This window comes from Protopterus annectens, chromosome 10.part0, assembly GCF_019279795.1.
Source record: "Protopterus annectens isolate FY-2018-M chromosome 10.part0, PAN1.0, whole genome shotgun sequence".
Taxonomy (NCBI): Eukaryota; Metazoa; Chordata; order Ceratodontiformes; family Protopteridae; genus Protopterus; species Protopterus annectens.
In genome coordinates this window covers 24,817,928-24,832,927 of record NC_056744.1, presented here as the reverse complement: position 1 = coordinate 24,832,927, position 15,000 = coordinate 24,817,928, and the positions used below count along the sequence as shown (strand labels likewise).

At 36.3% G+C, this 15,000-nt stretch overlaps 1 protein-coding gene across 1 annotated transcript in view; it reads right to left on the bottom strand.

The window, feature by feature from the left end:
- The window catches only part of GALK1 (galactokinase 1), a 211,921-nt gene that overhangs the window by 36,528 nt on the left and 160,393 nt on the right, over positions 1-15,000 (bottom strand). Inside the window, exon 4 of the mRNA XM_044084936.1 lies at positions 6,840-7,019. Within this exon, the coding sequence (XP_043940871.1) occupies positions 6,840-7,019 (180 nt within the window). The remainder of the gene's footprint in view (positions 1-6,839; positions 7,020-15,000) is intronic.

The window sequence follows — 15,000 nt, the reverse complement described above, 5'->3', positions numbered from 1 at the left end:
TCAACATTTTGTCCCAACTCAACTCCTATGCAAATCTTATTATTTACTGTGTCTATATGATCAAAAGCATTTGTATATATTAATAAAGTAAAGAAAAGAGAGTAGAAAGTAAAAGGGTGTAAGGCAGAAATAAAAAATGTAAGAGAAAGCTATAAGAAGTATATACAATAGAATGTTACTTACTGTTTATATTAATAGAGTTAAAAATAAAACATATTATTTACTATTATTTAGTTCTAATTATTATTAGTTAAAGCATGACAGATTATTTACAAACAAGCATAAGCAGTGTAATCAAGAAAGTATAATTAGGAATAGCATTTGAAGAACATATAAACTTTTAAAGGAAAAAAAATGTATCAAATTACTGACATTTTTCCTCTTCAGAAAGAGAAACAAGTTAAATCACAGCTTGCCATTAAATCTCCAGATATTTTGACTAGTTATGAAACAAAACATTTCTTTGCACACAGAGAATAACTTTGATTAAATCTTTTTCAAAATATTTGTTGCTTCTTGGAAATGCAGGAACTATATTTAAAAGATTAATAATAAAATAAAATTATGAGAGAGAAAAAAACATAGTACAAATCATTTGTTTTTAGTCTCTTCTTCTTCTCTGAAGTCTTCCACGAAGTTTCAGTTGCCAGTCTCTTTAACGAAGGACTAGCCCATTCCATTTCTTCTATTTTTCCAAAATCTTATTTTTTTGATAAACAGTAAAGCAGAGTCTAAGTCATCGAAAATTTTAGGACCATCAGGAAGGAAGATTTTAAGCTTGGCAGGAAACAGAAGGTATGTTTTAAACTGTGCTATTTTAAGCTCCCTTATTAGTGGCAGAAAAACTTTTCTTTTAGCTAATACCATGGAAGAATAGTCATTGGCAAAGCACAGTTGTTTCATTAATCTTAACAGGAGCTTTAGCCCAAGCAGATTTAAGAACCATCTCTTTATCAAAAGATGATAGAAATCTAACTATAACTGATCTAGGATAGTTTTTGTTAGAGTTAGTATTAGCTATAGATCTATGTGCTCTTCGATACCAAAGGAGAATGCTTCTGGTAAATCTAAAGTTTTAGGGAGCCATGTTGTTAAAAAAGAAGTAATATTGTTACCTTCAATATTTTCTGGCAGTCCAAAAATCCTAATGTTATTAAGCCTAGATCTATTTTCCAGGTCATCCAGCTTTGTTTGTAAATGTGTATTTTGTTTCAGCAGAAACTCAATGTTGATTTCCTCTTCTTGTATTCTATTTTCCATGTCATTCACAGCTTCTTCTATGCCTGTCATCTGGATCTTCTGTTGTTGCAGGTCCATATGTAACAAGTCTATTTGTTTTGTAGTTTTTTCTATGAAAGTGTCTATTTTAGTATCCATTTTATCCATCTTAGCAGTAAATTGCTGGACTATAATTATCAGAGACTGAAGTTCTTTCTTGATGCTGGAGTCTTGAGAATTTGTCTTACTGGAACTCATTTCAGACTGATAAACTGACAGGAAAATTTCCAAAGTAATTTCTGACAGGAATATTATTAAGATTTCCTTTCTTTTTTAGATATAGTTCAAGAACTATATAAAACAAACATATTTAGAAAGAAAATTACTTCAAAAATTAATTTTTTAAGTAATTAATTCCTGTCAATGTAATGAAATTGGTGGAGCTGAAGAAATCTGCTGCTATCCTGTGTTCATCCTTGGCCACGCCCCCTGGACCAGTGTTTTTTTGAAGTGGTCTTTGGTTGCTAGCTTAAATTGTTTGGCGTGAGTCAGGGACCTTATTTCTAGTGAAAGTTTGCTCCATGCAATAGAGGGATGGTAGCTATACAAGTTGCACCCTGTACTGGATTTGGTTTTATGGATTTTTAGTAGGTCTTGGGTTGAGCTTCAGAAAAGTCTGGTAGGGGAGTAGTGAGAAATGAGAGAAGATAGACTTGGGCAGAAATTAGGCTGATATAGGATGGAGTGTATGATTTGCAGTTGATATTGTAGGAACAGGTGAGGTATGATTTGGAGTTGAGATTGTAGGAACAGGTGAGGTATTTTAGGCCAGTTCAGGTATTTTAGAGAGAAACAGTGGTGAGATTTATATGTTTTTTTGAGCTGCAAATCTAGCTATTATGTGGTACGTCGATTCTAATTTGGTAAGTAGGGAGAAGTTCAGATTTGTGAGTATTTGGGAACAAAAGGTTAAGCATGGTAGAAGGTAGGCATGGGTCAGAGAAATCCTAGCTTCAGTTGTTAGGAATGTGTTGTTCCTGTACAGTAGTCCTAGCTTTTGGTGTTTTTTTATACAATTGTTAATGTGAAGATCGAATTTTAATTGGTCGTCAATGGTAATGCCAAGGAGTTTTGTGCTAGTTTCGAATTCTATAGGAGTATTGTTTAGGGACCTTATGGAGAAGGAAAGTTTAATGTACTTTGCAGATTGAGGTAGAAAGAGTAGACATTTTGTTTTCTTAGGGTGGAGGATGAGCTGATTATTAGTGAGCCATGTCTCTACTGAGTTGAAAGATGTTTGGGCATTTGTTAGGAGTTCTAAGGGGGAATTAGAAATAGTTATGACTGTAGAGTCATCTGCATATTGGACAATGTTAGATTGAGGACAAGAGGAGTGGAGTGAGTTGGTGAAGATATTAAACAGTAGAGGTCCAGGACTGGAACCTTGGGGAACACCAGTTCTTAATGAGAGAGGGGTAGATAGTGCTGAGTCCCATCGTACTGACTGCAGCCTATCAGAGAGAGAGCTAGAGAATCATGCAACTGCATCATGGGAGAAGTTTAAGTCTACAAGTTTACTAAGTAGCAGAGTGTGTAAGACAGTGTCAAAGCCTTAGAAAGATAAAGGAAGAGACAGGATGTGAGTTTGTGATCATCTTTAGCCAGGGCTAAGGTGTTGAGAAATGATAGTAGAGCTGTGGTTGTACTATACTTGGGACGGAAGCCATGCTGTGCTGGAGTGAGAAGTTTTTCTTGTAAGAGATGATGCATAACTTTTGTGTATACATTTCTCAAGGATTTTGGAGAGGATAGCGATAGTTCTGAAATTAGATATTTCTCTGTAGTTACCTCCTTTATGAATAGGAAGAGTCTGAAACTGTTTCCAGATAGAAGGAACTTCAGACTCAGAGATGGAGTGATTGATTAGTATAGATACAGGCATAGCAAGGCAGTATGCAGCAATTTGGAGAAAGTAAGAAGGAATATTGTCTGCTGATACAGAGCATGGCTTGAGCTTTGAGAGTAGAGTTCTGATATAGTCAGTGAAGACAGGTTTGAGAGAGGAGGAGTTTGCTGAGGGGTGTCTAGGGAAGTTTGAAGTGTTGTTGTTTGAGAGGTTGGGGTTAAATACTTTGGAAATGGATTCAATGAAGTAAGTGTTGAAGGTATTGGCAGTTTCTTCAGGTGACTTGTCAGGACATGGGTTTGGTGAAGTTGGGTTACCTGGATGTAGTATTTGGTTTATACCATTCCAGAATTTTTTTGGATCAGATGTTAATGTTTTTGGGGGATTATAATAAAAGTCTTTGTCTTTGTTGATAAGTTTTTTTTTGTATGATTTCTAAGTTCCTTATACTTTAGGAAGTCAGCTGGAAGTGTGGATTGTACCCATGTTTTCCATGCCCTATCTCTGGATTTCATAAGGGTACGGGTGGTTTTAGTTAGCCAGGGTGAAATGTTTGCCTTTAATCAAACTTTTCTCAGTGGGGCTAGAGAATTTACAATATTTAGGAAAGTTGAGTTGAAGGCATTTACTGCTTCATCGAGTGTGAGCTGTGTAAGGAAATTCCAGTTAATTCTAGAGAGGAGGGTTTTAAAATTGTCTGGGTTAAAGGTTAAAAGTCTGCGGTAGGTGATAAGCCGGTGTGGTTTGGGGAGGTGGGTGATGTATCGTAGCACTTTTACAGGTGAGTGGTCGCTCCAGGCATCAGGTAAAGTTTCAGGGTTATGGTATTTGTTGGGGGTTAGAAACAAGGATCCAATCTATCAAGGAGCTTGAAGAATGAGTTATTATTATGGGTAGGTTTGGAGATTAGTTGTGTAAATCCATGGAGGTTTATGTGTTGTGGAGGGTTTGGATTATTAAGTTTATGCCAATTAATGTTTACGTCCCCAAGAAGGACAGTTTCATTAGGAAAATTCAGGGAGAGATATGACAGTATATTTTCCATTAAGGGGATGTTGTCCCCTGGTGGAATGTATATGGCTACTACTGTGATGGTAGTAAAGTCATTGGGTTTGAGGTTTGCTGTTACTATTTCAGCAGGTGTAAAGGAGGGAACTGGTTCTTTAGGTAGACAGTGAGGTAGTTACAGTAAACTGTTAGCCTGTTATTTTGGGAACAGTATCCAAGGATGACACTTGCTAGTCTGAGTGATCCATAATGCCATAAGGAAACAGCTATTTTGCATGGTATGAACATAAGACTGTGTACTCTTTTTTTCTTTGTTTTCTCTTGTGCTTTGCACAAACTTTGCCCTTCTAATCTACTGCTTTCCTGACAAACGAGTTATTTAAAGCCCTGTAACTCTCTCCTGATTAGTTACCTTCACAGATCAAAAGGACCCCAGGCAGCTGTGGAAGGGCATCCAGTACACTGCCAATTACAAACCTCCATCAACACAATGCGTAGATAATATGGACGTTCCAGAAAAACCTAACACCTTCTTCAGCAGACAAACACCTCACCATTGACGGGGATGCTGCACCGCTATGTCTCAGCCTGGAGACAGTCCGAAAGGACCTAAGAAAAGTCTACCCAGGTAAGGCAGGAGGTCCTGACATGATTCCAGGTTGTCTACTTAAGAACTGTGCAGATCAAATGGCACCTGTCTTCACTGACACCTCCAACACAACTGTCAGACAGGCTAGTGTGCCAAGATGCTTCAAGTCTGCCATCATCATTCATCCCCATCACATTAAATGATTAGTGACCCATAAAACTCACACCGTTGGTGATGAAATGCTTTGAAAGGATGGTCAAAGAACATATATCATCTTGTCTGCTACATCTTTTGATCCTTTACAATTTGCTTACAGACCAAATCGCACCACTGTGGACACTATATCCCTGGTACTACATCACACCTTGAACCATCTTGAAGACAAAAATTGCTACGCATGTATGATGCTCATAGACTTCAGTTCAGCTTTCAAAACTGTAATACCGCAGCAGCTGTTGTCTAAAGTAAGTCAATTAGGCATAGAAAATATACTCTGCAACTGGATTCTTGACTTTCTCACAAACAGACCCCAAACCATTCGAGTTGGCAAGAAACACGGGCAATGCAACACCTTGAACAAAGGGGTCCCACAAGGTTGCGGACTAAGTCCACTTCTCTTCACAATACTGACCTATGACTGCTCTGCAAAATATCACAGACAAATCACATCATCAAGTCTGCCGATAATACAACCATGATCGGCCTCATCAGATATGATGATGGGGCATACAGACAAGAAGTGAACCAACGCACCAGATGGTGCACCAACAACCTAACACCAAAGCTTGACAAAACAAAAGAAATCATTGTTGACTTCAGGAAGAGGCAAGGGTCCCACTCACCCATCACCATCAGTGGTACAGCAGTGGAAAGGGTAAAAAGCACCAAATTCCTAGGGGTGCATACCTCAGATGACCTAAGCTGGGCAACAAATACCTCCAGCCTTTTAAAGAAAGCCCATCAATGTCTCCACTTCCTCCGGAGATTATGCAGAGTAAACCTCCCCTCCCACGTCCTCATGACCTTCTACAGGACCACGATCGAAGCTATACTGACTAACATCACAGTCTGGTATGGAAACTGGTCATACGCAGATTGCAAGCCATTAGAGAAAGTTGTAAAGCAGACCAGGAAAATCACAGGATCAAACCTGCAGTCCTTACGGGACCATTACTCTTGCTGATGCTATGGCAGGGTCATGAAACTGATAAGGGACAAGTATCATCCCACACAAGGACTGTTCCACCTCCTGTCTTCAGGGAAATGATACAGAAGTATCAGGTGTAGAACATCAAGATTCAGAAATAGTTTCTTTCCACAAACGATCAGACTGTTGAACAACTAACCTTAACAATGTCAACACTTCCTCAGTTCGTAAGAATACCAGAAGTGCAATATGATTGTCTTTACTGTTGTGGAATTAAATTATTCTATTTATCTAAGTTATGCAATCTGAACTAAATTATTACTTGCACAATTACGGGAACTGTGAATTATGCTATGCTGCTATCCTATCTTAAAAATGGTGGTGGGTAAGTTATCTATGTGTGTATTTATACCTGTACTGTCTAGAATTTCTTCAGTTATATGCTTCCTTCACTCTCTTGTGAGAGCTGTCTTTCAATGCACACAAGCCTGAAGCAATGAAATTACATAAGTGATGCACTCCATTTGATCTGAATAACAATAAAGTTTACATTGACTTCCCTTTAGAGTCATGTCAGTCAACAGTATCTCAGGCTACTGACTGTTTCTCCATAAGCACTCTGCAAGGGAGTTAGGGTGCCTGTATGATTCTATCCTAGCATCACTCTCCGTGCATTAGTACCGACTGTCATACAGGCAATACTCTTTATGCAAGTACCCTGTGGTCTGTATCTACTCCTGCCTTCCCGCTGTAACACTGTGCATGCGTGTATCATAAGTTCAGGCTTACTTTGAGTGAAATCATTAAATCAAAGTTTACTTATAATGCTTTCTCCATCAAAAATCTATACAAGTTAGAAGTATTCAGAAAAAGAATGATGTCATTTGGGGAATATTTCATACATCCATATGCACAACATATAGGGATAGATGTGTAATCATGCAGTTGTAACAAACCAATGAGTTGCTCACCTTCCAAGTCAGCTGCAGTGGCTTCCCTTAAGCTGGCCTTCCCAAGGGCCTTTGCTGCTTCCTCACACTGACGACGACGGGTAGGATATTCACTTCCTGTGAGGGTATGGCGTACATTAGAGTTTGTGATAAGCACCACAAGATTAGGGTCAGACAAGGGAACCAAGTTTGCCTGTAAACCTGGAATTAAAAAAAATATATATTCAGTTCAGATACTTAAGTTCAATATTCTTCATTCTGATGTACAATCACAGAAAACACAATCATTTTCAAAAAGGGATAAAAAACACCTAATGTAGGACTTTTGTTTAATGAGACTTTTGACATCCCAAAAATCAATTAGAGTCCCAGGCACTGAGATGTTGACTGGGGAGGGTTGGAGTGAGTAAAGATGCAATATACCCATCCTGGAAGAAGGAAGGCCATCTGACCTTTCAAACTCGTAACTTCCATCACAGGCTGGAATAATGCATTGGGAAATACTATTCTATATCAACCAGAACTTACATGTAGCCAAGCAATACCTTTCATTGGCAAAGGTGCAATGCACATGTGGAAGACAAAGCAACTTCTGTTCAGCAAGACATATGAAAGGCAATGAGATTGGGGTAAAAAAATAAAACACAACTGCTTGGATAAGAGTTCCAAAATAATAAGGGGAGCTGATAATCAGCAGGTGTGATGACAGGGAGAAAAAAATAGGAAGGGCTGTTTTTCTCAGCCAGACTAGACTGTCCTAAGCTCTACTGATAATGCAATCCCTAATGGCGTTTGGCAAACCTTCTTCCTCCCTGAAATCATAGACCACCAATAATTGACTATAATGCCAATCAGTTTTAGACAGATGTACAAGTTTGTCTCAAACGTATAATTTTGTTTTACTACTTACCTTTGTTAGCAGAAAAGCTTTGTTTCACTTTTACTCTGAATATATACCACTAGTTGAGAATTGAGATCAACCACTTACTTCAATCAACAAATGCATAAATTCATAGAAAAAAAATGCATACATGTATACCACTCTCTCTCTCCATATATATATATATATATATATATATATATATATATATATATATATATATGTGTGATTTTCAGCATTTGGAGACCATAAAGCCGAAATGGTACAAAACCAAAACTTCATAAACCCAAACACACTGCATACACCACACCACACACAAACCACAACACCCACACCACAAAACAAATACACACAAAAAAACAAAAACAGCAAACATGCATATACCTACATTACACAAAAGCAGGGGGGAAGCACCACTGCACCCCCCCACACCCCCCTACTTATATATACTAACTCCGAGATCGCACAAACAGTAACAGACAGAACTTGAAGTCAATCATTACATAATTTCCTGCCATGTCAAATGATGTAATATGAAGAATAAAATATCTAATAAATAAATAGTAAAAATGTTAAAACAGTTAAAAGTTAAAATAAAATATCTGGAATGCAACTTTAGCCTGTTGTAAAAATGATAAATGAAACAAATCTTTTGCAAAAGGTAGATCGTGAACACTTTAAACCAGATAAAACATATAAAACATATTCATCAAGTGTAAACTTCCCATAAAAAATCAAACATCTTTTGTCTCCTTTTTAGAACACACAACAGAGATGTATTGTCATTAATGCCTGGCTTTTCTTTGGCATTTAATCTAAGTTGCCATTCTAACTCTTTATTTAAAAGTTCTAATTCAGGGTCACCCCCTGTCATTCCTGCTTTTGTTTTGTCTATCACAAAAAATATAAATTTTGTATACTCATTGCATTCTCTAGTGTGCATGTATAAAGCACTGGTCTCGTCTGTATATATTTCATATATTCCTATTATGCTCCAGAATTCTGTCATACAACTTCCTGATGGCCTTGCCTATGTAGAAGGCAGGGCATGACACACATGTAGTGATGTATACAACTCCTTTTGTATTGCAGTTGCAGCATCCAGGACACTGCAGTGTCCTGTGGTGTGTTTCAATAGTCACATAAGGACTATCATTAATAAGCCTACAGCTACTGCATATCCCACATTTGCTCATCCTAGAGATGTATGTCTTTTTAAACCTTTCATTGTCACATTCAAGTATTTCCTTGATATTTCTGCCCCTGCTGTATACAACTTTAGGTTTTGCACCTAATTTGATTTTCAATTCAGCGTCAAGCACACTGTCCTATATCCTACATAAACTTTTTGCCAAATCTGGAGCTAAATGATTGCACTGCAAGACCATAACATCATTCTTGGGTATTTCGACATTCACCATCATTACAGTACTCATCCCACCTCTTAAAATGGGGCTAAATCTCGTAGAACAATTTTTTATAACTTCTTTTTTAAGTGAGGTCAGAAGCTTAATGGGATAGCCCCTTTCTTTGAACATTCCAATCAAAATATACATCTCATGTAAATATTCATCATCATTACTGACCAACCTGGAGCGCCTGACCATTTGTCCTTTAATGACACTCTGTCTTTGATGAAAAGGATGGCAACTATGATATTCTAGGAGTGCGTTTGTAGAAGTTCTTTTCCTAAAGATGTTGGATGAGAGTTCTCCATTTAAACTGTTTTTGCTCAAAAAATATCTAAAAAAATGAATATTTTTGCAGTTGGTCTTGCATGTAAATCTTAAAAAAGTCAGTCGTGTTCAAATAATTTATAAATTCTAACAGCCTTTCAGAACCCCCTGTCCACAGAATAAGGATATCATCCAAAAATCTATGGTAAGATAAAATTTTGTTCATGTAAACTGAGGTGACAACATCCCTTTTCTCCCATTCAGCTAGAACAAGGTTGGCAAAAATCGGGGTGCACTTTGCACCAATAGCCACACCTGTTTTTTGCCTGAAGTATTCACAATCAAAGCATAGAAAATTGTTGATAAGCACCATTTCAACCAGGTCCGCAAGTACGTTAATCCTGGTTTGGTCCAAGAACTCACTCCATGTCAGGCTTTGAGTGAAATGCTCCAAGCCTACCTCATGGGGTACAAAAGAAAAGAAATTAATTACATAAACTCTGACAAACAGAAAGTCCTTGTCACTAGGTATTGTTCTCAATAAATCTAGGCAATGCCATGAGTCTTTCAAAGTATGAGTAAAGGAGGGGGAGTTACTCTGATTTTTATGTATCTTTGGGATCCCAAAAATTATTGGGATGATTGGTGTCTCCACCATAACATACTCAAGTTCGTCAGGTTTCAATGAGCCTTGATACAGGACATCGAGCAACATCATCTATTTTCATAAATGCCCTATTAATCTCATGTATTGTTGTCCTTTCATAGGTCTCACAACATCATGTCTATTTTCATAAATGGCCTATTAATCTCATGTATTGTTGTCCTTTCGTAGGTCACACATTATGTCTATTTTCATAAATGCCCTATTAATCTCATGTATTGTTCTCCTTTCATAGGTCTCACAACATCATGTCTATTTTAATATATGCTCTAATAATCTCGTGTATTGTTGTCCTTTCATAGGTCTCACAACATCATGTCTATTTTAATATTTACCCTAAAAATCTCATGTATTGTTGTCCTTTCATAGGTCACATATCATGTCTATTTTCATATATGCCCTATTAATCTCATGTATGGTTGTCCTTTCACAGGTCACACAACATCATGTCTATTTTCATAAATGTCCTAATAATCTCATTTAATGTTGTCCTTTCATAGGTCTCACATCATGTCTATTTTCATAAATGCCCTATTCATCTCATGTATTGTTGTCCTTTCATAGGTCACACAACATCATGTCTATTTTCATAAATGCCCTATTAATCTCATGTACTGTTGTCCTTTCATAGGTCACACAACATCATGTCTATTTTCATAAATGTCCTAATAATCTCATTTATTGTTCTCCTTTCATAGGTCTCACAACATCATGTCTATTTTCATAAATGCCCTATTAATCTCATGTATTGTTGTCCTTTCACAGGTCACACAACATCATGTCCATTTTCATAAATGCCCTATTAATCTCATGTATTGTTGTCCTTTCACAGGTCTCACATCATGTCTATTTTCATATATTCCCTATTAATCTCATTTATTGTGGTCCTTTCATAGGTCTCACAACATCATGTCTATTTTGATAAATGCCCTAATAATCTCATGTAGTGTTGTCCTTTCATAGGTCACACAACATCATGTCTATTTTCATAAATGCCCTATTAATCTCATGTATTGTTGTTCTTTCATAGGTCTCACAACATCATGTCTATTTTCATAAATGCCCTATTAATCTCATGTATTGTTGTCCTTTCATAGGTCTCAACATCATGTCTGTTTTCATAAATGCCCTAATAATCTCATTTATTGTTGTCCTTTCATAGGTCTCACATCATGTCTATTTTCATAAATTCCCTATTAATCTCATTTAATGTTGTCCTTTCATAGGTCTCACAACATCATGTCTATTTTCATAAATGCCCTATTAATCTCATTTATTGTTGTCATTTCATAGGTCTTACAACATCATGTCTATTTTCATAAATGCCCTATTAATCTCATGTAGTGTTGTCCTTTCATAGGTCTCACAACATCATGTCTATTTTCATAAATGCCGTATTAATCTCATGTATTGTTGTCCTTTCATAGGTCTACAACATCATGTCTATTTTCATAAATGCCCTAATAATCTCATTTATTGTTGTCCTTTCATAGGTCTCACATTATGTCTATTTTCATAAATGCCCTATTAATCTCACTTATTGTTGTCCTTTCATAGCTTTCTTTATTATTTAACAGCTCATACATTTAGCAAACATAGTCAAACTGCTTCATTAGTACTATCCCCCCACCCTTGTCCGGCTTCATCACTCAATATTCTTTATTTCTGGCTAAATCATTCAGGCACAGTCTCTCTTCCTGTCTTAAATTACTAAATTTTGATTTGTCCATTTTTAATGTCGGTCTAAAATCATTTTCTACCAACCTCTCAAAAATATTCATCAGGGGGTTGCTAGGAGGTGTAAAAGTACTTTTGCGTTTAAGGCTCTTTGAGCTATTATCAACCACATTGTTTCTGCCATAAAAATACAGTCAAATTCAACTGTCTTGTGAATAGTTTAAGATCAATTAACAATTTTGCTATCTCTATCTTGAATCAGAAGTGAACTTAACAGGTATCAGTACAGGGGCTATTTACAATTTAACAGATTTTACTTTGAAAAATTAACATGTTCATATTTTAAGGAAAGGCATTAGTTTTGTTCCTGAATTCAAGGTAGACATAGCAAAGTTGTTAATTGATCTTAAACTATTCAGAAGACAGTTGAATTTAAAACTGCATTTTTATGGCAGAAACAATGTGGTTGATAATAGGTCAAACAGCCTTAAACACAAAAGTACTTTTACACCTCCCAGCAACCCCCTGATCGATACTTTTGAGAAGTTGGTAGAAAATGATTTTAGACAAACATTAAAAATAGACAAATCAAATTTTAGTCATTTAACAAAGGAAGCAAGACTGTCCCTGAATGATTTAGCCAGAAATAAAGAATATTGAGTGATGAAGCCAGACAAGGGTGGGGGATAGTACTAATGAAGCAGTTTGACTATGTTTGCAAAATGTATGAGCTGTTAAATAATAAATAAAGCTATAAAACGGCAACAATACATGAGATTAATAGGGCATTTATGAAAATAGACATGATGTTGTGAGACCTATGAAAGGACAACATTAAATGAGATTATTAGGAAATTTATGAAAATAGAAATGATGTTGTGAGACCTATGAAAGGACAACATTAAATGAGATTATTAGGACATTTATGAAAATAGACATGATGTGAGACCTATGAAAGGACAACAATACATGAGATTAATATGGCATTTATGAAAATAGACATGATGTGAGACCTATGAAAGGACAACAATACATGAGATTAATAGGGCATTTATGAATATAGACGATGTTGTGAGACCTATGAAAGAACAATAATACATGAGATTAATAGGGCATTTATGAAAATAGACATGATGTGTGACCTATGAAAGGACAACAATACATGAGATTAATAGGGCATATATGAAAATAGACATGATGTTGTGAGACCTGTGAAAGGGCAACAATAAATGAGATTATTAGGGCATTTATGAAAATAGACATGATGTGAGACCTATGAAAGGACAACAATAAATGAGATTAATAGGGCATTTATGAAAATAGACATGATGTGAGACCTATGAAAGAACAATACATGAGATTAATAGGGCATTTATGAAAATAGACCTGATGTTGTGAGACCTATGAAAGGACAACTATACATGAGATTAATAGGGCATTTATGAAAATAGACATGATGTTGTGTGACCTATGAAAGGACAACTATACATGAGATTAATAGGGCATTTATGAAAATAGACATGATGTTGTGAGACCTATGAAAGGACAACACTACATGAGATTAAAAGGGCATATATGAAAAGAGACATGATGTGTGACCTATGAAAGGACAACAATACATGAGATTAATAGGGCATTTTTGAAAATAGACATATGCTGTGCGACCTATGAAAGGACAACAATAAATGAGATTATTAGGGCATTTATGAAAATAGACATGATGTTGTGAGACCTATGAAAGGACAACACTACATGAGATTAATAGGGCATTTATGAAAATAGACATGATGTTGTGAGACCTATGAAAGGACAACAATACATGAGATTAATAGGGCATTTATGAAAATAGACATGATGTTGTGAGACCTATGAAAGGACAACAATACATGAGATTAATAGGGCATTTATGAAAATAGACATGATGTTGTGAGACCTATGAAAGGACAACAATACATGAGATTAATAGGGCATTTATGAAAATAGACATGATGTTGTGAGGCCTGTGAAAGGGCAACAATAAATGAGATTAATAGGGCATTTATGAAAATAGACATGATGTTGTGAGACCTATGAAAGGACAACAATACATGAGATTAATAGGGCATATATGAAAATAGACATGATGTTGTGAGGCCTGTGAAAGGGCAACAATAAATGAGATTAATAGGGCAAAGGGCTCTAAGACAGAATCAATAGCAGCCTTTGTGGCTCATCACTCTAAGACATCTCTCAAGTCCTTTACTCATACTTTGAAAGACTCATGGCATTGCCTAGATTTATTGAGAACAATACCTAGTGACAAGGACTTTCTGTTTGTCAGAGTTTATGTAATTAATTTCTTTTCTTTTGTACCCCATGAGGTAGGCTTGGAGCATTTCACTCAAAGCCTGACATGGAGTGAGTTCTTGGACCAAACCAGGATTAACGTACTTGCGGACCTGGTTGAAATGGTGCTTATCAACAATTTTCTATGCTTTGATTGTGAATACTTCAGGCAAAAAACAGGTGTGGCTATTGGTGCAAAGTGCACCCCGATTTTTGCCAACCTTGTTCTAGCTGAATGGGAGAAAAGGGATGTTGTCACCTCAGTTTACATGAACAAAATTTTATCTTACTATAGATTTTTGGATGATATCCTTTTTCTGTGGACAGGGGGTTCTGAAAGGCTGTTAGAATTTATAAATTATTTGAACACGACTGACTTTAAGATTTACATGCAAGACCAACTGCAAAAATATTCATTTTTTTAGATATTTTTTGAGCAAAAACAGTTTAAGTGGAGAACTCTCATCCAACATCTTTAGGAAAAGAACTTCTACAAACGCACTCCTAGAATATCATAGTTGCCATCCTTTTCATCAAAGACAGAGTGTCATTAAAGGACAAATGGTCAGGCGCTCCAGGTTGGTCAGTAATGATGATGAATATTTACATGAGATGTATATTGATTGGAATGTTCAAAGAAAGGGGCTATCCCATTAAGCTTCTGACCTCACTTAAGAAAGAAGTTATAAAAAATTGTTCTCTGATTTAGCCCCATTTTAAGAGGTGGGATGAGTACTGTAATGATGGTGAATGTCAAAATACCCAAGAATGATGTTATGGTCTTGCAGTGCAATCATTTAGCTCCAGATTTGGCAAAAAGTTTATGTAGGATATAGGACAGTGTGCTTGACGCTGAATTGAAAATCAAATTAGGTGCAAAACCTAAAGTTGTATACAGCAGGGGCAGAAATATCAGGGAAATACTTGAATGTGACAATGAAAGGTTTAAAAAGACATACA